The sequence below is a fragment of the Genypterus blacodes genome, unplaced genomic scaffold, assembly GCF_046128005.1.
Source record: "Genypterus blacodes isolate CSIRO-AG114 ecotype Tasmania unplaced genomic scaffold, CSIRO-AGI_Gbla_v1 ptg000108l_1, whole genome shotgun sequence".
NCBI classification, from domain to species: Eukaryota; Metazoa; Chordata; class Actinopteri; order Ophidiiformes; family Ophidiidae; genus Genypterus; species Genypterus blacodes.
The window spans coordinates 471,196-494,421 of record NW_027466912.1 but is presented as its reverse complement, the minus strand read 5'-3'; the positions used below and the strand labels follow the sequence as shown (position 1 = coordinate 494,421).

Genomic DNA, 23,226 nt, shown 5'->3' with positions numbered 1-23,226 from the left:
GTTTTAACTTCCAAGGAATTTGCTTTGGTGTATGGTGCAATACAGATATAGGAAAGTAAATAAATAAATAAAATAAAAATGTCAATAAATCAACTTTATTTTACAGTACTAATAAAAATAAAGAGTTTATCAATTTAATATGGAGAGTCGAGTATATACAATATGACTATATGCATTTAAATAGAATAATTGTATCTGTAATCCACTCAGAAATGATTAGATTAGATTAGATTAGATTCAACTTTATTGTCAATGAGCAAGTACAGACCAAGCCAATGAAATGCAGTTAGCATCCAACCAGAAGTGCAAAAGTGTACTATTATACAGAATACAGAATATATACAGAATAAACTATATACACTATATATACTAACTATAATTATAAATTAATAAATATGTACATTTTTGACCATTTAGGTTCAATGGTCCAGAGTTACTCTCAAATGTTTGGCCAAGCTTGGCACTGCATGATAACTGCCATATCATGCAGTCTATAAAAAAGCTCTTTGGACTTTCTGTGTACTTCTTACCCCTACTTTTTGCAAAGTCAGTTTCTACAACAGGGCAAAAGGAATTGTATTGTTCAATAAAACAGCATAAAGCTCAAGAAACAAGAACAATTGTATCAAAGGAGAGAACGAAGTAACAAATGTGGATGAAAAGAAATACTCATTATTTAAATCAATGTATTCTATCCTTGGGGGGGGCGCGGGGGGCGTGTTTCTTTCACAGTGTTTTCCGAGTTCTGAACGCAAACTTGCGCGCGTTCACGTTACAGCTAGAGTGCTTCCTCTTGCCAAGCGTGAGCGCGCCCAGAGAAGGTCGGTAGAAAATGGCGAGTCTGTGCAAAAGGCAGCAATGCACAACCGAGAGGCGCGGCTTTCGACAGGAACTTGATTCGTGGCGACACAAACTTAAGCACTGTGTAGGTAAGGATAACATCAATTCCACTATGGATGAGTACGTGGTTTGAATTTCGCTTCAGTCCAACCGTTATTGGTTCAAATAGGCATCTATGACGTGAATCACCCTGTGCATCTCCGAGCGACTTTTTGTTTCCTTCTAACAGGCTCCAGCCGGAGCCAATGCGCGGTTAGCTCAATCTTTCAGATTGTTAAAACGTGGCAAGTCTGATTTGCCTTATCAATTCGTTGTTTTGATCAAATTCCTAATCGCCCGTCTTGGTTGGTTCCTGACGTAGTTTGTTTAAAGGGCACCGTGCTTGCTTTCTTTTAAAGGGAGTGTCAAACACGGTAAAAGGCTTTGTGTCGGCCAAACTGCGGACTCATGTTTGCTTAAAATGCGCGTCCCCGTGCAATGATACTGTATTTTGAGTGGGGGAGGGGGATCTTTGAAGATTTGCTGGCTTTTCTCAAGTTACCTCCTGTGGGCGCGCATTACTGCAATGAGGAAGTCAGGGTAATTTCCCTTAGTCGACACTATGTGCGCCCCCCTTAGCATGTTGGGTTCTAACTAGCCCCCTTTTGAACATATTTAAAATGTGACGTGTTCCTTCAAAACTTGCTTGCTTGCTTTCTTGTTTACTTGCTTAAAGTACTACGAAGCAACGCGCGCGCACGTGTGTGGGCGTGCGTGTGTGTGGGGGGTAGGGGTGAGTGTGTATGGAGGAGGGCTATTACCTGCATGGAAAAAGGCTCAGGTTAATAAAGGGAATGATGGTGAAACCATAACTTCATTGCAGGATTTCTGCTGTCAAGGAAGAACTTCAATTTTGGAAATGTATTTTTTGGTCCTCAATGTTTTTGTAAAGTCATGGACATTTTTTATCAATGATTGCATGCTCGACAAGTCAAGCTGGAGGGTCAGGAGGAAAAATGTGATGTAAGGCTTTACATTTTTTTGACAAACTGCTAATTGTGTTGCACTATATAATAATCACAGTTAAAATTAAAAAAACAAACGTTACTGCACACAGAAGGAGTGAAATCAGATCAGGCTCAGTCCTGGCCACTCAGCAGCAGTCTCAAGGTTTCTGAATACTGTATTTCTGTATATACAGCTCAGCACGTAGGGTTCAATGTGTAAGAAGACATAGTTACGCAGAGATGAGCGTCACAGGGTATAATGCGGACTTGTCAAACCGGTCTGTGGCAGCTGTTTGGACTCACTCACGCACTGTGCTGTATAGTTGTGTTGACTTGTTCACTTTAGCCCAAATGAAAAGAACAAACATTTAATAAACTGATGTTTTGTCATTGTTTGAGTAATAACATGAAAAAAGTGTGTTGTAAATTCTTAATATCAATACCAAAATTGACTAACTTGATTAGATTACCTCAGATAGGATGTACAGTCAATTCACAGGCTTTTAGCAGGAAACGGAAGTCTATCAACATCTAGTAGTAGTTCCCTTAATGGACTCAGTCAAATTGAAACGCATGTATTACAGGCATATGATAAGTCTTACAAATACAAAACTGTCATCTTTGACACTTAAATATGTGTTTATATATTATAGAAATTCCATCCAACAATGTGCAAATAGTCACAGCGTTATTGTCAGATTAGTCAGAGCTTTTAAGATAACCACTGGAAATGGGATTTCCCGTTCACAGTGTTAAAAAACAGTAACTAACAGCATTCGATGTAATAGAGGTGCATAAATGTCTGAACTTGGGGTCTCTGTTTGGTGGTTGCTTTTACTGGGTTATTCCATACTAAGTTAGATAATGTACTTTTGCATTTTGACACAGGTGTACCCATGCCACAGTATTTTGTGCCTTTTTCATTTCGCTAAATAGATAAATGAGAACTACAAAAAGAGAATGAGCGTCCAGAGTGCTCCCCGCAGACCGATCAGCCGTCCTGTATTTTTCGTCAGGGAGACGATATACAATGATACTTTTGTTTTTGTGAACCAGTTGCATGCATGTATTACATATATTTGTCCAGCAGATGTATTCTGCCAAACATTTCTGGCGGGATGTGTTTTTAATTGCATGTTAAATTGCCTTACTTGTGTGTGTGACCTATAAAACTTGTCACAACAACTTACCCAACAGATGCGTTGTCATAATAATAGTAAATTATGCATTTTAGTTACAGGCGTCCTTCAAGCTTCTCAAGGACACCTTACAAGACACAGTGAAAAACAACCAGCAGTGTATACAAATTTCATGAAATGTTTATACACTGCTGCATAAAAGACCATATAATGAGTATATGGTATATAAGTGAATAAAATGACTATACAAATAGTGAGTGTTCAGTTCAGTGTAATCGACTAAGGATCAGACCGGATATACCAATTTAAAAATATGTGGTTTGAGACGACGGGATTTAGGGCCTTTAGGTGGAGAGAGAGAGTGTTAATATTGGCACTGTGTTGCGGGAGAGAATTCCAAAGGTGTGCAGCAGAACTGCTGATGATTCTTCATGGTGGTTAAGCGGGCAGATGATTGGATAGCAGGAGAAGAATTGAGAGTACAGGAGGGTGTTTCATGTGACGACTGTGATCACAGTGAACTCTTTGCGATGTAACCTCAGCATGTTTCTCTCTGCAGTGCATGTTAAACAAAGTCGACACCCCTTGGCCAATTTTTCAATGTGAATGATGGCGCAAGTACTGCCTCTTAGGCTAGTGGTAGTGAAAAAAATTAAACCCTGAAAGAAATGGCAGTTTGAAGATGTTTCAACTAAAACATTCAAATGAAACTCAAAGGCAGAGTAAAAGGAGATGAAATAGGGTCATAACGGTGGATATATCCATTATAACTGTATGATAATATACCTTTTGTCAGTTATTTTGTGTTTATTTTTAGGAAATGAGCAAGTCGTAAAAACAGACACAAATCCACTATTACCACTTTAAAAATGTAATTTATTCTCTTTAATTTCCAACAGTAGAGGTTTGGTCCCCAACAGTGAAAAGAGAACACTGGTTTGTGAAAACATCTGAATAACTACCTAGCCACCTGCTACCTAGCCTACCTGTTACTTACAGATAAGTGCCGGTAACCACAGTGATAGTTTTGTTCTAAGGTGAAATTATTCTATTTTCACATTAGCGTTAACATAGCACTAGCCAGCCCAGCACATTTGAGGCAATGACCTTGTACCAAAATAGCAAGATAAGCATTTATGCAAAAATACAAATTACATGCGTAATTTTTTTAAGGATGCAAATGATCATGCCTTAATGCAGTGGTTCCCAAAGTGGGGGGCCCGACCTTCTCAAAGCAATCACAAAGCCAGAGACCTAATTATCACAATCGGATCTAAGGATGCATGTTCAGCTGGCCCAAATGTGATAAAAAAAAAATCACATGTGGTTTGTAAACACTGCATAGAAAAACAAACTGTTGAACAGTATCACATGAAGGCTAAATGAAAAATGTAATTCAATCTGGAATATGAATATAAGAAAGGAAGCCCAGAAACTACAGATTCACAAGATGTAAGAAATGGAGCCACCATATTTCTTTTTAGCTAGGGTAAATGTTAGCCTATTAATGCCAATAATGTAAAAAGAGATCTACATCCCTATAATCCAGGATGAACTTGTGTGCTATAGTACTTGGTCAGTTGTCTGCTGATTACTGTAAAAGAAAATGGAGAAAGAGAATTGTTGCTTTTTAACCAGTCACTAGCTTCAGACTCTGAATTGTCCGGGGTCAGTTCGTCAGTCCCTCCTTTATTATTGACAAATGTCTCTTGTTACTCTTTTATAATTGTAAATCTGCAGAGGACATGGTAATAGCATCTGACCGCTGGCTATAGAATGGCATACTCTGTCTATGGCAACAAGGACAAACTTTTGTCTCGCTTTTTGGTGGAGAGGGTTGCACGTCACCACCACCCTGTCAACGCTGAAATGGACATTTTGTTTTTGTGTATTTTATGTGTGCACTGAATCGACAGGACAGAGAGAAGGACAATTGTTCCATAGAACAGTAGCCACAATTGTTTGGACGTTTGCCTGTACATGTGTTCATAGCTTATCAGCCCCCAGATGCAAACGGTCTAGCTGAAAATGTGTATTCTGTAGGGTAAAGAAATTTAGGGATTTCAGCTATTCATGCTTGTATTTTAGATGTGGGTAAAGTTGGGCTGAGGATTTATGCCAATGGATGGCAAAGGGGATGGTGTTCATCCTTCTACAGCTTTATCACTTGTAGTGAATTTTTTTATAGCAGCTAAATTACATTTCAAACAGGTGTTTATCCACACCCTTGTAAATTGTAATGCATCTTTTCAATGTGTGCAATGATTAGCTACATTCTTTTCTTATTTCTTTAATTATTTCTTTAATTTGTTTATTTTCCATTAAGTTTGTGCAAGTTTGTCATCTCTTTAGAAATGGTCCGCTCTTGTTTAAGTGCTTTCAAAGTTGTCTACTTCCACTTCCATTGGTACTCGAATGCAATATGGTTTAGCCCCATTGCTATTGTTGAGATGAACAATTCTTGAATTGTTGTGCAGATGAAAAATCAATGATTTACATTTTCGTCTATGACAAGTTGCTAATATTTTTGATGCCTGTTGGCTTTTTTCGTGTGTTTGGTAATGGATAAGGATGACCAGATTTGTCAAGCTGATCTTCGCCCTGAATGTCTTTTCATTAGTGTGCTATAATTTGAGTAGTTTTATTGGGCATTTAGCGCAGTGGCCCATAAGATGGAGCTCCTTTTTATTATTATTACTTTGTTACAAACCTATGTACCCCATGCTTTCAGTTGTATCTTGAAGCTATTGTTGTTGTACAATCCACCCAGCAGATATGTGTAGCAGCACCTGAATGGTAGCTAATTGAATCTCAACTGTAATGATTTGACTATTGTTCCATCAAGAACGAAAATGGTCAGCACACTCTAAACACTATAATCTTACTACTTCTGCATTCCAGAGTGCAAATTGTGTCATAAAATTGCACATGTTTAGTTTGCAGAACTTGTGCAGCCCTGGCAGCTATAATTGTCATCAACATCTTAATCTGTTGGACCTATAGGCTGTTTGTGCTGCTGTAGTGTTTACATTTATATTCAAATTGCTGGAGCAAAACGGATCATATGTAAAATCTGTTTGTGTCATCAACCGGCACGTCGTTCAGTGGTGACTGCTCTCTGTTCCGGGATTGATATTGTCATTGTTTTCAGTGTGATATATTTTAAAAGCCTTAAACTGAATTTGTGAGGAGTTGGGTGATGTCATGTTGCTAATCGTCAAATGAGTGTGGATGACCTACTTTTCTCCTCTTGCCTCTGAAATATTTCAGAAATAGGATCGGATAGCTTCATATGTGTACTAACCCAGAAACAGGCTAATGCAGCTATAGGCAACTCCCACCCCCACCCTTCATGCACACAACCGAATGGGGGTGGAACTTGGTGTGGAAGGGAAAAAGAGGCCAGTTTCACAGATGACAGCTTTTGATCAGACTCGCATCAACTGTAGGCAAAAAGTGGATAGCAAGGGCTGATGATTTTCTCTCTTATTCTTTTGTTCTTATACTGGAAGACATAAGTAAGTTGACCTTTATGGACACTTTGTGTAATTTCTTGGTATAGGCTTATATATTATATATATATTTATATAATAATTGGTAATTGGATTGCTTGTGAATGTTTTTGTTTGAACAGTCTTTTGTCTTTACATTCATTTCTTTTATTTATATGCCCCTTGAATACGGATTGTTTCGATTATAGGTTAACAGCATTTCTGTTGTCATGATAAAATGGTTGGAAGAATTACTTTCTGGTTTTAGTGTTGCTGGTTTGAAATGTTGCTCTCTATTTTAAGATCCAGACAGACGTAACCTCTATCTAATGCTTTGTTTTAATGCATATAGTGGTTTTGGATTTGTTCCAGTAACCCTGCGGCAATAAACAGACATTGCATATTGTGTTAATGCAGTGTTTCTGGTACAACAAACACACTCTTTGTCCTTCAAACAACTGGGGCAATCGTATGCCACTGTCGGCAATTAGAAATAGATATACTTCTTACACTCCTACACTGTGTATGATTTTAGTTGCAGCTAATTCATATAGAATTTGACACAATCAATTTGTTATTTCTGGCAGTGTTTTTTAATGTTACAGCATGCAAGCATTTCCAACTCTGTTTCAGTTGCTTGGCAACTAGAATATGGAGTACGTGTATGTGGAGCACGGATTTAACAAAACCCCGTTCTGAAAGCTAATGTGTTCTTAAACAGACTTGGAACATGACTTGCCGGGGTTGACAAATAATGGCTTGATTGCAGGGCTAAGGCATTTTCTCAAACAATGCTTAAGATTAACTCGGTGCTGGGTCAAATCTAAAAATACTGTTTTGATTATTGTTTGATCATGCGCTTTAAATTTCATGTCTTTCACCAGGTTTTGAGAGCATTCTGGAAGGGAGGTTTGGTCCAGAGCTGATTGAAGACCTTAAGTTATTCAAGGGTAAGCTTTTCACCACAGACTAGGTTGAGCCTAAGTCATACCATTGCCATACCTCGCATTGTTTTAGAATTACTTCAGTTTTGTGGTTTAGGTGCCTGTTGTTGTCAACCTTCACAGTGATGCTCCTTTGTACCACCCAGTACCCCTCTACATTGATTCCTCTAGATGGCTGTAGAAGAGAGGCTTCCTTGTGTTCCTACAAATTCGATGTTTTGGATAGCGTGGGGCGAGTGTAAAAGTCTCCTTTCCTTGAGACATTTTTACAATGCTTGATGTTATTTGGACATTATTTTGATTTCATGACATTTGGAATGAAAGCACTGTGAGCATTTTCAAAGTTGCAACAATAGCTGCTATTTTGAATCTGGTCTCGTTGTAGTATTAATTTTCCCAACCATTTGCCTAGTTACCACAACAAAGGACCTCACATCCTTACTAAAATGGAAATGTTTCAAAGGATTGTTTGTACTCCTGTTTTGCTGTTGTCTTCTCAAACGTCTATGTCAATTTTTGGTCCCTAGATTGTGAACCCGTAGCAGTGTGTGACTGGTCCTTTGATGAAAATTGTCCCTTCTGCTGGTTAAGACGTAACAAAGTGAAGGTAGGATTTATTTTCTTTTTACTTGTTAACTTGTTTTCGGAGTATACTGAAAAGTGCCCAAGCATTCAGTCGTTGGTCCAGTCTGTAAGAAACACAGACATATTTGAGGCTGGAAAAAAGATAAATAAAAAGGAAAAGCTGGTATACTGTTGAAAGCCCATGGTAACTTGACTTCTAATTTTACCATTGGATAGGAAAAGCAAACCTTATCCGAATATCACCATTAAAATGGGGAATATGTTCACTTTGCATTGACCTTTGTTGACTTTAAAAAAATGGAACCTATGTGACAATCTGTAAGGAGTCTGAAGATGGGTTTACTTTTTAATTTCATAGGAACACTTACTTGACTTGAGCAGCGGAAACCTGGAAGATACATTTAAGCCACTACTGGCTAAAGATCAGACTGCTATCGACAGATTAGAGAAACAAGCTGAGGAATTTCTCAATGCTGTTCTCCGCAGAAAAGGTGAGTTACTGCGTCAAGTATGAAGTTTGTCAATGTTGCATAACCGTTTTTCTTAATAAAGGCAAAACAAAATCATAGTGTTAGGGTTTGGCTATTTTACTACACTTTTGTGACTGTTGGCCTAGAGCAAATTCAAAAGGGGTCCACATTTTATTTTAAACGACACAATATTAAATTGTGTGTACCAACTACCAACAATTTGCTTCAGTCTCGCTTAGAAACTACAGAGCATTTGGACAGATTAAGTGCATAGCTGGAATAGATGCTTGAGATAAGTTAGAAAAGCAAAGCAGTATATCCAGTTCTTGCTACAGAGTTAAAGTAGCTTTCTCAGAATAAATCCTCCTACTCCGAAAGCTTTTTCATCTTTGCTTTTTTAAGTGAAGTGGCTGAGTCAGATGAAACATACTGTGGCTTATAGGGGAAATTATTGCTATTTATATATAAAGAGTATATTGATATTGATCGATTCTAAAGACAAGCTTGGGAGTGATGTGTTTTCATAGGGACGCATCATTTCTGATAAATTATCAGAAATGTTTAAAAGGCATCAAGATCAGTCTCAGTATATGCAAGTTTGAAAGTATGATGTGGTACATTTTTATGTGAAGACATCAAATGGTTTTCTGTGATTTCATTGTGGCTGTTTGTTTGTCATAACCTTACAAAGAAATCTTAACCTTTTTTTCTTGGATCGCAGATGTACCAAGCTTCTCAGAACCACACATTCCAGGAGTTGCTCAAGAGATTCTTCAGAAAATGATTCAAACATTTGCTGTTGCATATACCTCAAAAGCCAGCCCTCCTCAGGATTTCTGCTCGGATCCCCAGTTTTGCTCTGACCAAAGTTTGCCACCTGAACCTTCAGGAGCTTCTCCATCAACAAGCCCTGTTGCTATGCTGTCTTCCTCTGCAAATGACCAGAACCCAGTCCTTATCAAGCTTCTCATGGCTGACCAGGATGCTCCTCTTGACCTGACCATGAAGAAGCCCTTGGCTGAGCCCAGTGAACAAGGTATTGTTGAGAAATCCATGACCGAGGTGCTCATATTTTCTAAGGACATTGTGTGTGAAACATTTTGGCCTTGCCTTACAAACAGATTCATGGAAAAACAGCTAATAATGTTTATACATGCAGACAATGCAATTCTATTTTCTGGTAACCATAGCAGCATCAGCTCACTTTGGTTGGATATACATCAACCTCCCTCCCTGTAATATTCAATACTGACAAGAAGCTCACACATTTTAAAATCATGTATTATCTACAATGAATATAACCATTTTTTTGCAGGTAGCTTTTACTGTAAACCAAAGCAAAAAAAAGCCATTGAAAAATGCTTAAAATTGAGGCATGTCCATTTAATCTTGGGACAGTACTGTATGGTGTAGCTAAAGCATGCTATACTGGAATGATTCTTACCTACTTTTGTTTTTTTAAACAGAGGGCGTTCTGGACTTGTCTCTGAAAAGGAATCGCTACAGCAGCAGCCTCCCTGTACACAGTTCCTACCTTTCACCGCCTACACCCATGCTCAAAGGGTAAGAGAGGTTTTCTTTCTTTATGTGGTCTCCATCTCCACAAATGTAATTTTCTGTGGCTACAGTGTCATAACATCGTATACAAAGAGCATGAGGTGATAAGCAAAATTCACGCTCATTTGTGATTGCATTATTCACCTTAGACTATTTGAGTTGCTTGCATGTGGTCATCTCAAGCCACATTGGTCTTTTTTATTTGGATGTATTTGTAGTTTTCTGGTATGTTGTATTCAAATGTTTTTTGGGGGGGGGGTTCAGTTTGCATGAATAGATGATTAGAATCTTAATAACCAGGGTTATGGAAACATTCTTTTTGGCCCGGGCTTGAGTTTGACACCCCTGCTGTAGAGGATTCCAACGGTTCATCAGAATGGGCCGCTAGACCTTCAAACAGGCACCATAGGAGAATCCAGAGTTCTTGGTCACTTTGTGTTCACAGGTCTTATCCAGTCAGTTCTTGATGCACACTGGTCACTGTGTCATTCCTGCATATAAAGAAGTACTGTTGTGAATTCCTTATCCTGAAGAGATGGGGCATGCATATAAGACTGTCCTGGCTTAAAGTGTTACATCATTCTTAGGACTCTCTCTTTGTGTTCTTCCCCTATATGTTGCTGGTGACAGTTATTTTAAAAGTAAACACCGACCTTTGGTGAATTGTTCATCTCAGCATCCTTTAACCACCCACTGCTACACAAGAGCATGTAACAGTTTCGATAGGTGCCTGCAACTCCTCTTCTTCACCACCTACTGTATAGGAGAACAGGAAATGGCAGGCAAGCCTTATTCGCATAACATCATTTAATGGAAACACTGCCAATTCACGTTTCAATTTAGCTGACTTGCTGCCTGTGTTTTGTGCAAAACTGGCAGTTGAAGTCAAAACAAGTGCAGGTTGGGTGAACTGGAAACTTCTCTCTTCCTCTCTGCTCCATGGTTCTGGAGAGCTGACTTGTGTGTATTCCATTTTAGGCCATGCATGTGCATACTGCTTATGTGCAGGCCTTTCATTGCTTTTTCTGATTTAGTATACTGGCCCTTTCGAGTGGTGGTGCCTTCACAAAAATTAATCATCTGCTATAGAGAAAGATGTCTTCTATATCTTATATTACATATTTACCATGATATTTGTTAGTCCCAGGCCTCATTGCCTCACTCCAAGGGTCAGTGCAGTGGAAGCAAGGCTTTATTCTTTCCTAAATTATGTCTGTCAGCACATCTTCATGGGCTGCTATTCAATTTGGTCTGTGAATTCGGCAGCTAATTTAATGCAAGTCTTTGCTTCAGTCATAGCTTCAGCTAATATCCTTGCATCAGTATTACGTTCGCCACCCACCTCCCCTTATTAAAGAAGAAATACCCTATACCTAAATTAGTAATTTAACAGTAGAACACCATAACATTCTGATTCAGATTCTGAATGATGTAAACATTGAGAAGTAGAGTTGTTAAAAAGTCTACTTCTAACGCTTTTGCTTTCTATGGTTAACTTTCAGTCACTTTCAGTACCATAAAATGATTTTTATCTCAAAGCTATGTATTAGTTGATTGTATATGAAAGAAACAAGAAATGATTTAAATGGAAGGGTTTTTGTGTCTATTTTGTAAGTTCCTTACACTGATAGATATCAATGCAGGGACTTGGACTGATCTAGTAGTAGGCTGGCAATTTTTCGTACAAAAATAAACAGCACCAAAAACAATTTGAACAAAAAAGCAATGCACTTTATTACACCTCCCTTCGTTTTTTCTTGTTTGCAACTGGGCTTCCGTATGTATTAAAATGTACAATACAAAGTGCCAAGGGCTGTACATGCATTAGTACTTTACAGCTAGTTTCCAGGCTGTGTTACTGCAATGGCAAATATCCCCTCTCCCTCCCTCTGGCTATTATGTTAGAGCTCCTAGAATACAAAGACCTTTTATGTAGTCGAGTATATGTGTTTCTTTTCCCTTTCTTTTCCTCTGTTTCTTAACTCTTATGTTGAGGGTGGTTTGCAAATGTAAGTAAGCAAATCAAAACTGTTGCAAACTTGACCTGTTGTGTTCCTAAAAGTCGCACACACAATCAGTCATTTGTTCTAAAAGATGGTGATGACTCTAACCCTAACCCAAAGCAAGGTCATATGCTAAAGGAGTAGCTAACACCCTCCAACCCCCAACCCATCCTCCCTACAAAAGAGAAAAAAGGCAAGCTCTGCTTAAATCCAATTTCCTTCCATCCAATCAGGAGATCCTTGAGAGCGGACGGACAGGTCGAGCTGTTTATGAGGAGCCTACAGGATGTGATGAGGAGGGAGAATGTCAGCTACTCCACCCATTATAAGCCTTCCCCGCCTCTTACAAAGTTGCTGCACATCAATGAAGAGGATGGTGTGGTCTTGGAGAGCGACCCAGAGTCACCTTTTAGCCATAACCAAAACTTTAAAGCTAGTGATCCCCCTAAAAATGTAGCTGCCTCTTGGAATTCTAAAACTCCTTTTGGGGCTCCCCTCAAACTCGGAACCAACAGTGAGGCCAGTGAGCACCATAAAGATGTCCCTAAGTCGTTAGAAGCTGCAGGGGTTTTCTCAAAGTCACTGTCTTGTAGACAAAATAAGCTTCATGGGGGCTATAAAGACCATAGCCATGGTATAACTTACACATCAACTTTTGACCTCAAGATTCCACAAGTCCGAGTTTTATCCACAGGAAGAGACCAAATTTGGGATTCTCCATTTGCTAATTGTTCACCTTCACTTTCCGAGACTAGTCTGGGAAAGAGCCTTTGTTCCATTCTACCGAGGCACAACCAGAAAGGGAGCAACAGAGGTTTTGATGGCAGAGGCATAGAGAAGGAATACTGGGCTTATGACGCAGACCAGCAGGCACCAGGGAGAAGATGTCGTGGTTTGGATTCAGAGTCTGAGCTAATTAACAAACAGCCAAGGAAAAAAAGAGGACGTTACAGGCAGTACAACACTGAGCTGCTGGAAGAGGCTATTGGGGTTGTGATGGGTGGGAAAATGAGTGTGTCTAAAGCTCAATCAATCTATGGCATTCCTCACAGCACTCTGGAATACAAAGTTAAAGAGCGACTGGGAACCTTAAAACATCCTCCCAAAAAGAAACGGAATATTTCACCCCAGGTGGAGGAACGAGAAGTTTCCGAGTTCCCTGAGAAGAAAGGATTGAAAAAATTGCAGTACACGGTGTCTGCAAATACAGAGATTTATCTGCAGAGAACAGAAGTGAATTGTGTGCAATTGTGTGCAGGCCTCTCACCAGATGAGTAGTACTGATAAAACATAATACAGAAGAAATAACGACTGACAACCAGAAAATCTTCAGTCAAGTTTATTTGTATAGCCCAATATCACATACAATGTCTCAAAGGGCTGTACAGACCCACAACATCAGGACAATTCCCGACCCAGCCCAAAGCTCTCAAGGAAGACGAGGAAAAACTCCCGAAAAAACCTAGATGGATAAGGGAAAAAAAGGAAGAAACCTCGGAAGAAACCCATTTTACAGAGGTACAAAGTACCTCTGTAAAATGTTGCATTCGCCACAGCTTTGGCAGCTACCATACCCAAATAATTTTCCATTTTCCCGTAGTCATCAACTTATTTAGTACACCGACTTTTGCTAAATATCACACACACCTTTTTTGTGTATGGCTGCTGAGGCACTTGGTACTGCCCCTAAAAACACCTTTACTGTTTGTTAGAGATGTTAGTATAGCAATTGATTTTGTAGTCTCTGATATTGCCTTTTATACAGGTTACATGTTGAAAATCATCGATCCAGGCTGTATAAATCTGTTCTTAACAATCGGAGCCAAATAGAATCATTTCTTTGTAATTGGCGCCCCTGAGTGTCTCCAATCAGCATTGGTACACTGTTGCACTTGGTTATTTGACCACAGTTTTGTGATCTCTGCCAATATAGGGAAATGCATACAGTACAAAGCTCTCACTATACACAAGAGTGGTTTGTATATATATTTTTGGGAAAGACTTAAAGGTTTCGGTGGTCAGTGGCATGCAGCATAGAGTTGTAAGCACAAACTCAAGCTTTCAGTGCTGCTTGTTAGAATCACACTCTGGCCAATAATTATGCTTTCCCTTTTAATCCATACCCGTGCTATAAGCACAAGAACTGGTTCCTCTGTTTGAATGAACCTCTTATACCTCTTATTGCCATCACTACATTTACGGTCCAAGTTGGCATGCAATACTGAAAATACAAAGAGACGAGAATGTTTTTAGTGCTTACTTGAATATACCTCAGTTTCAGATATGCTCCAATATATAATTGCCTCTTATTCAGTCACCTTCCAAAGGAAACTATTTATTTCTATATATAATTTCAATAACTCCTGTGAGGTGACTTCACAAGTTGCCTTATTCACTGACAAGTATGCACTCTTGTCAGTTATAACTGATGCATAGTTAGTCATTTCTTTCAATTTCTTACTGAAGATGATATAAAACAATTCAGGACGGCTGATAGGTCTGATGGGAGGGAGATACGACATAAAACAATACAGGACGGCTGACCGGTCTGGGGGGTGCTCTGGACGCTCATTCTCCTGGAGTAGAATGGAGTAGACCTATGAAGATCTCTATTAAATACTGCTTAGATATTACTCTGTTTATTTTCTAATGCAGTACATATCAACACTTATTATAATTTTAGTAACTTTGAATCTTAATTGCTTTAATAATACAAGAAACTACTTACATAATATATTGCTCATAAATTGGATTTACAGGTCAAAGATGATGGATGAGAAGGGGCCATATTTCATTATCCACTTCATTTTGTTTGACAAATATGAGATGTCAAACGTTTTTCTTTAACCTCGGCTGTATATGCATTATTAGACTGAATCAAATGCGTGTGTGTGATTATCTTGCATATTCTTGTTGTTTGCAAACAAGGAGGCAGTTTTGTATTCAAGACAGAACTATATCCTAACAAACTGTGATTCTCTATTTTTCTATTGTATTTGTTCTGGGTTATTACTGACCCCTATTTCTTGTAAGGTGTCTTCCACATCCTGTTTTGTCTTGTAAACATTTGACTTTCTAACCTGTGGAAACAAGGACAATGTTTTATAAAGGTTTCCGGTCCAACACTGGCCCTACGCGGCGGACTCTGTCACCAGCAGTGGCACTTTATCTATGAAAATGTGCGATGTTTGGAAATTGGGTCTTGTGTGTGTTAAAACCCTACTAGTCTGTAACCGCAACATTATTTATCTGTATTGTACATTATGAATAATAATTTTAATACCCTGACACTTGCACACTTGTTTTGTTTGTAAAATCTTTGTCCGTTGTAGGTTGACTAAGAATTGAGTTTGTTTCCGTTTGCTATAATGGTTATTTTACTCCTGAGGAAGAACATGGCATGTACTGTACTCTGTGTCAGGTCCTTAATTCAGAGCTAATGGAAATGGAGTGAAACCCTCAGGGATCAATTACTTTCTACTCATTATTCAGTGACTTTTTTACTTTTTGTACTTGCCAGAATGGATGTGAATACTGTCAATTTGATAGGATGGGACAGGATGTACACACACACACACACAGTATAATCTTATTCATCAAGATTCAATGTGTGATTTAAGTGTTCCTTTTTGAATTATCAAGAGGAGAACCAAAACAAATGGGAATTGAGCATGAAGTTTGCAATGTGAATTTAGTGTGTCTTGTGCATGTGTTTTAGTTTCTTGACATGAATTGTAGATAACTGTGTGGTAAAACACAACTGTATGGGCTATAACAATCTAATTGCTAAAAACGTTCACTGGCTGAAAAAATAATTAAAAGAAAAAACTTATTTTAATAAATCTGCAGTGCACACATTTGGGGTAAATTTTTATTTTAAACATTTTGTTAAGTATTTCATGCGTTCAATTGATCTATCGTTGGTACAAAAAGCATCAACATAAGATAAAGCAATGTGAGTTATTGCAAGCACTTAATATAACTCTTTTCTCTTTTTCTCCCCTCAGTGAGCCATCAGACGTCCTTGTTGCAAAGGCAAAAGATCTGCAGTCCACTTCGACTCTGGAACAGTTCATGGCCAAACTATGTCGCCACCATCAGAGGCAAATAGTAGATGCCATAGGTTTCCTACAGACGGAAGTCAAGGCACTTGGTTCCTCAAATACCACGCAAGCCTCTAACTCTACCTGTCTGATCCAGGGAATCACAGCACCCACCACTGAGAAGAAATGCCCCAAGCTAATGTTTCCCAATGCATCCAGCCACCAAAGCAGGTCAGAGGTCCATGATATGTCCCTTGTTCTTCCTAGCAGTTGTAAGACACTTCCCCTGAAAACGTCCAATATTGCTGGACCTCCTTTGGATCTATGCAGACTTGAATCAGAGAGTATACACGGTTTGGTCACCTCTACCCCTAATTTTGAGCACACAGAGAAAAACCATCATGCTGATCATGCACCTCTTAAGATGAAAATAATGAAGACAAGCAATCTTGCTGATGGTAAAAAGTTGTCATGTGTGCTCGCAACATCTCTTTCATCTCATGCCGGCATTGAGGAGGACACACAAAGTAGCTCAAATTCATCAAACCTAACAGAGGCTCATAGCGCTAGACTCAGCTCTTCTGTGAAAAGACACAACCAACCTAGTAACACATATTCACCCAGAATGAAGGAGACTCTTACACATGCCAAAGATTCAACAGTAAAACTGTTTTCAGTTCACATGACCATTCCATCAGACCCCCCTCGGACTGCCAGGAAGACTATCAGGGCATCCTCTGCTTGTAGGGTTCCAATAGACCCTGACGTAGGCCACTGTGACATTGTTTATATTGACAAACCAATTACAGAGTGTTTGAAGGAACAGCAGCGCAACATGCTTCCACGCCGCAATGCCAGAAAAAGTACTAGAGGACATATGTATGTAGAGGAAATGTGGGAGTTAAAAACTGTACGCACCTTAGCTGGTCGTAATGACAGGGGCAACTGCCCTAATCCAATGCCAGACTTGATCACATTGGTCACCCCAAAACAGATGCTTTCAAAGCCCGATAGTGTGCCACCTGTGGATATGCCTTTTGCAGGAGGCTGCAGCAAGAAAATTCATCAGCAAATGCCCACAGAAGAGTCAGGTGAGAGGGTAATACCAGGAACAGGGGATATGGGAGAGGTAGCAGCCAGTGAAATAGATGTTCTAGTTGAAACAAGTCAGACGGATCAGTGTCAGACCAAGTCTGCTCCTCAATCTCCATTGAGCTCCCTAACAGAGGAAAGAGAAACAGTTATAAATGCAGAGGAAGTACAAGGTGCTACCACAGATTCAGCGATGACAACACAAAGTGAAGAAAGTGTTGCTCATACTCCATTTGTAGCTGGAAAAGATGACAACTGTGAGTCTAGAGAAGACGTTCATGAAATTACTGACCAAGTAGTAACAGAAACAACAGTGGAACCAACAGAACATAATGAAATAGATGAGTGCAAGCTTTCATCAGCAGATACCCGCAATGGTGAGTGTATACAGGAGAAGGGTAATATTTCAGAAACATGTGAGATAAATAATGTTGGGGAAGAGTTGAAGGTAATTGAGGATGAGCAACCTCAAGAGGTTCTGTCAGAGACACAGACACACCATGACAACTTAGGAGTGACAGAAAACATTATGGGTTCAGCAGAAGAGAGTCTGGCAAAGATACAGGAAATAAGTACAGTTGAGACAGTTGACCATTTAACACCTATGGAGACTCAACTTGATGATGATGATGATAATGACAAATATGACGTTTCCTCAAAGACATTAGAAGCTCTGCTGAAAGAATTGCCCCCATGGCGTAGAAAACGAGGTACTGTAATTTCTCTCCCAAAGCGGTTAAGACAGACGAAGACAGTGGTAGTGGGCTATGTAAATGGTAGACCCATATCCGCCTCTGACAGAAGCCTGCGCCGTAGGTTAGGTAATAGCACCACAACACCCAGTAAAAGCTTAGTGAAATCTAGTCAGAATATACCCAAGAGCACTTCTGTTGATGCTTCTGTTGAAAAGAGAAATTTGACAAAAGATCTATGTGAACTGCACACACTGGTAAAATCTGTTGAGAATACGACTCTTCGACCGAAAGCAGAAGGACCCTCACCCGACACACCATCCATCCCAATTTCTAAAAGTTCCTCCAGTACAAAGGAACTCCAGAAACAGGTTCAGCGGGAAGATGGTTTGCCTACACTCTGTGAACAGTCGCTCGATAGTCCTCAGAGCCCTGGGTCTAAGCATTATCTTCGGTCAGCCAAAAACAAGCCAACTGGAACTTGTACATCAACACCCAATGTAAATGCTGCCAGTTTCGCAGCATCTGCAAGGGCCACGGCTACCCCTGCTCTTCCAGCTGCAGGGCATTTCCCCTCTCCCCCATTTTGTTCTTCTGCCTTTTCACCTACTCGAATTAGAGGGGCATCACCACCTGCAGTGTCTGAAGAAAACCAGATAGGCAGCGTCTCTGGGACATCTGTGGAATTAAATGCTGAACAACCTCAGGCAGCAGACACAAACCTCAATGAAAAACAAATATCAGAGGTTGAAAATGGTTTTCAAGCCAAAAAGAAACTTAGGTCTTCAAAACTTTCTTTAGACATCTGTGACAATGCGGAACAGCAGGTTGGTAGTGAGGTATCAAATCCATCAGGAATGCCAGTTCTTGCAGAAAACGAAACACTGATTAAACCATTAAGAGGCAAAGAAGTTCTACAAAATGAGGTACAGGCCAGTGATGTTGGTCTGCAGGAGAAGCAAAATGTAACTTTTATAGATGACAGTAAAGCAAATATAAATGATAGTTGTTTGATTTCAGACAAACCAATTCGAATGCCGTTAAGGAGTGAGCGCAACAAGGCTGAAATGTCCACCGAGTCACCACCTATGGAAAACAGGAAACTGGCTTTGAGATCTCAAAGATTTGCTGCACCCTCTACCAGTCATACTACAGCTGAAGGACAGAGAGATATTTCTTTAACAAACAGAATAAAGCCAGAAAGAATAGCTAAGGAACATGTCAGGCATTTTCCATTGTCTGCCAACTCTATGTCATCTCAAAGTTCAGTCTTTCCTGTAAGTGGATCAAGAACTGAGCCCCAGAAACATACTGCTCAAAAATTCCTTGAGGTTCTGAATAAAGAAGAAAACCAACACTTGATTGCAAACTTGAACGTTAAGTATGATAAAATGCAGAAAGGTTGGGTTCAAATGGACAAAGAGGGTCAGTCAGCAGTAAGACACAAAAACAAGGCAGACAGACAGGCAGCTATATGGAAAAGTAAACGCAGGACACGGAAACCAAAGTCTCCAGAGCATCAGAAATACTCACCAGTCCAAATGCTCTTCATGAAAAAATTTGATCTTGGGAGTATTTGTCGCTGGTTTCTTGAATCAACAGAAACAAAGTCCCTTGTCATTGTAAAGAAAGTAAACACTCGTCTACCATCTGAAACTCAGCTGTGCTTCCACAGCTCTTCAGGCATTTCAGGAACCAGTCAAGGGGTATTCCCAAGTCTCCAGGCAGAGCGCTTAAAGAAACATCTGAAAAAGTTTGCCATTGCTTCACCTGTTAAGAGCAACCCCAAGAGTCAGAAACTGATTGCTAAAGCACTGGAACAAGAGGCAAACTTAGTCAAAGGGAAAGAACAGAAAGACAATGCCAGCGCTACTCAGACATTAACAAACACCTCCTCCTTTGCTGAACTCAATGTGCAGATAGGTGAATCCCAAAAAGTTTCTGGTAAATCAAAGAACCCAGCAAGTGCCAGGATCTTGAGAAAATATTCAAATATCAGAGAGAAGATGCATGTTCAGCAAACCAATGTTAGGCTGAAAGGCAACTCCAAAAAAATGAAAGCCAGAAATATGAAATCATTGTCTACAAAACATCCTAAGTCAAATCTGAATTCATCACTCAAGGCACAGAAATCATCCCTGCCTGTTCAACAAAAGAAACGGTCTAATATGAAAATTGGTAGAGTGAATCCTTTGGCTGGCAAAATTAGTACAAAGCATCATGTTGCAGAGAAGACAGACAAAGCACAGAGCAGTAATGCACCATCAAGAGATCTGACTAGAGGACATGAAACACGAAAGAGATGTTCTCAACGACTAGGATGCGCTGAAATATCTGAATATAACCTTGTCAACACATCTACAAGCAAAGTTGATTCAACCAAAAAACATCCTGAAGAGGTGGAGAAATCCAATATCAGTAAAGCAAGTGCTGGAAAAATCCAAACAAATAAATCAACTCAAAATACAGTTGGTGACATCAGAGGTACTGAGAACGCTGAAATCCCTCAGCAATGTGGAGAAATAAAGATTCCCATTTTGCCTGATCAGGTACTGACACGATCCCAGAGAAAAATTGAGCCATTGGTCCCTTTGAGTGGGAGCCCAAGTTCTGCATCAAAGAAAGCTCCAAGGCTACAAAACAGTTCCCCTGAAACACTCAAGAAAGCTGAGAAACCCATACTGACAAGAAGTGGGACAAAATCCATTGCAAAGAGAAGTCGGGCAGCCTCAATACAGTCTCGGAGTGCGACTCCCAAACTGGCAACAAAGAGAGCTCAGGAGCTTTTAGTGACACCTGTGAAGCGCACCAGGACATCACTCTCAAAATAAAGTTGAAAGAGATTAAAGAGGATTTCTTCAAGATTCTTATGTATGCAATATATTCAGAAGGACCACAATTAGCTTTCATCAAGCAAATATGCTAGGAAGGAATTGACTTTGATTTTAGTTTTTAATCAAGCTTCAGCGTGAAATTGCTAATGTGATGGATTGATTGCTCTGTGAGTACATACAAGTCCGATGTGATAATGGCAGATGAAGTTCCTTCCTGGCTTTATTATTCAGCACTCTATGACAAAGCTGGAGATAATGACCCATAACCTATCAAACCTCATTACCATTCTATCATTGAAATGGCGCTAAATTAATGAATTCTCCCTTTCATTTTGTATATAATTGTTTTAGATATGTGCATGCTCTGCATTTACTGGAAAGTGTAGAATGTTGGTGTGCACATAGAAAGTGATCTCAGAAGGGAATTTTGGATAAAGTTTTTACTCGTAGGCTGTCTGTGTCTCCAGCCTGTCTTCCAATCAGAACATTGTGAATATTTGACTGTTGTGACCAGGTGCCTTATTTATGAAGTGTAAAGTTATGTAATTTGTGGCTAAACAGTGGGAAATTAATATCCTAGTTTTTACTGGAAATAGTCAACATGCATTTGTTTCTTTTAGTATTTGCAAATAGCTTTGGTCCCTCACAGTGCTCAGTGTGTGCCCCAGGCTTAATCTACAAATTGTTAATTTTTACTATATTGGCTGAGGCATTAGTGTGTTCCGTTTTTTCCCCCCCATTTTCTCAGAGCATTAACGTCATTATTGTTTGTATAGCCAAATAGCTGTTTCGTGTGTGATGACAAAGGTTTTTTTTAATAATTATTATTTAGGTTAGGTCTGTGAAAGAAAAACTATTTTGATGTATTTTTGACATTCAGTGAATTCTGACAGAGAGTGTTTTACCCGCCTGTCTTGTCGTAACAAGTCGTGTTAATGTGGACACAGTTGCAAATGTATTATAGCAACTCTGAATAGGGCTATTGCCTGGTTATAACTGAAGCTCAGCAAAATAATAACTCCATTCAAGACTATGCATGCATGTCATAAATTTACACTGAAAAACCACCCACAATGACTTTGAGATAGTAAGCCATGTATCAGTTTGGCAACAGTGGCTCTGGACACTGCCACCATGAAGAGGATGGTTGTTGTTTGAGTGGTGGTTAGCATTAACATGCCTACTGAAGAGTTTGTTTCAAGTATAACTTTGTTTGAGTAGTCCAGTGGTGTCTGAGTGTCCCAGTTTTATTCTGTTGTTTTGAATGTCACTGTCAGTCAGATGTTCTAATTGTGTGAAGTTTTGTGCTTCCACAGGAGTAACTTACATTAGTCACCTTCAATGGAAAAATACCATTTCTAGCACAGTGTTATTTTTTTATTTTTAACATGGTCACAAAACCTGTAAATGCAAAACATGTTTTTATTGTTATTTAAGAACTCATGTAGGCTAATGACTTTAGTGGATCTAAACCAACCCACCAAATATCAGACTTGAACATGTTTATTCTTTACAATTGCTATTTAAAGATTTTGATTTTGTATATTAGAAAGAAATAACTGCTTTATTTGTGGTAATCCCAAGAATGTCTTTATGTTAAAAACTTTGTATTTTTGCTGAAGTTGATATAAAGTTGTTTGAATGTAATGTTTGCTTCGTTGCCTCCTTTATACATTTCTAATATTTAAACAGACATGGTTGAACTGCTGCCCACCCAATGACTGCTGAGGTAGGCACCCCCACCACCCTGAAAGGATAAGGGGATATAGAGGTTGAACTATTAACATCTAACAAATTACAAAGATATGAAGTCAAAGTTGTTTTGAAATGCTCAAAAGACAAGAATAGCCTGGGTTTCTACGGTTATGAAATCTTGCAGAGATTTCATTTGTCCCGTAGTGCTCCATACCACTACCGGAAGAGCTAATTCTGTCACATGCTTTGTAATTGGGTAATCTCTATTCCTACAACAGTACACGGGCTGTCAGTCTGTACATTCATATGGGCTTTAAAAATGCAATATTCGTTCAAATGTTCAATTCGTTCATGTTATTGAAATCAGCATAAATTGCTGTTTGCTTGGGGTACCAACTAGATTACGTGTTTGTAATTGTAAAGTGTTTACCCTTTCATGATTGAAAAATTAGTGTTTTAGAGAATCTGTAGGTTGGATTGGATCAGGTCAGCGGTTCCCAAAGTGGGGGGCGCCCCCGTTATCTATATAAGGGGGACGTGAAAGAAAAAGTTTGGGAACCACTGGATTAGGTGTTTGTTAACCAACATGTTTCAACACTGCAAATGTCTGCATTGTAGGTGCCTATACCCATTCATCGGCAAGTTGCAACTACGATTCTAAATAACTTGACGCAAGCAAGAAGACAATGCAGGGAAGATTGTCTCACAAATTGGTCCAAGCTGAATGCATCACATTCATAACATTTGCAGTTGGGTAGCATCCAGATCATAATGTGTCCTGAGAGTATTGACATCTTGCAAAACATGCGCTTTTCATTATGCAGATAATGTATCTACAGCAAAGAACACCAAAGT

The 23,226-nt window shown here is 39.3% G+C and overlaps 1 protein-coding gene and 1 non-coding gene across 3 annotated transcripts; one reads left to right on the top strand and one right to left on the bottom strand.

Annotated features, from left to right (window-relative positions):
- The first annotated feature begins 808 nt into the window (after window positions 1-808).
- On the top strand, window positions 809-22,323 carry LOC143008935 (ligand-dependent corepressor). Of its 2 annotated transcripts, none has more exons than XM_076160905.1 (7): window positions 809-929; window positions 7,341-7,406; window positions 7,928-8,007; window positions 8,344-8,476; window positions 9,177-9,491; window positions 9,922-10,018; window positions 16,023-22,323. In XM_076160905.1, the coding sequence occupies exons 1-7, from the start codon at window positions 833-835 to the stop codon at window positions 20,671-20,673; spliced, it is 5,439 nt and encodes a 1,812-aa protein (XP_076017020.1). In that variant the 5' UTR covers window positions 809-832; the 3' UTR covers window positions 20,674-22,323. The 2 variants fall into 2 exon arrangements, with proteins under 2 accessions (XP_076017020.1, XP_076017021.1); XM_076160906.1 differs by lacking the exon at window positions 16,023-22,323 and adding an exon at window positions 12,249-16,005.
- On the bottom strand, window positions 10,610-10,746 carry LOC143008982 (small nucleolar RNA SNORA16B/SNORA16A family). The gene has a single exon (XR_012964641.1). It is a non-coding gene; the product is annotated as a small nucleolar RNA SNORA16B/SNORA16A family (small nucleolar RNA).
- Window positions 22,324-23,226: the final 903 nt, after the last annotated feature.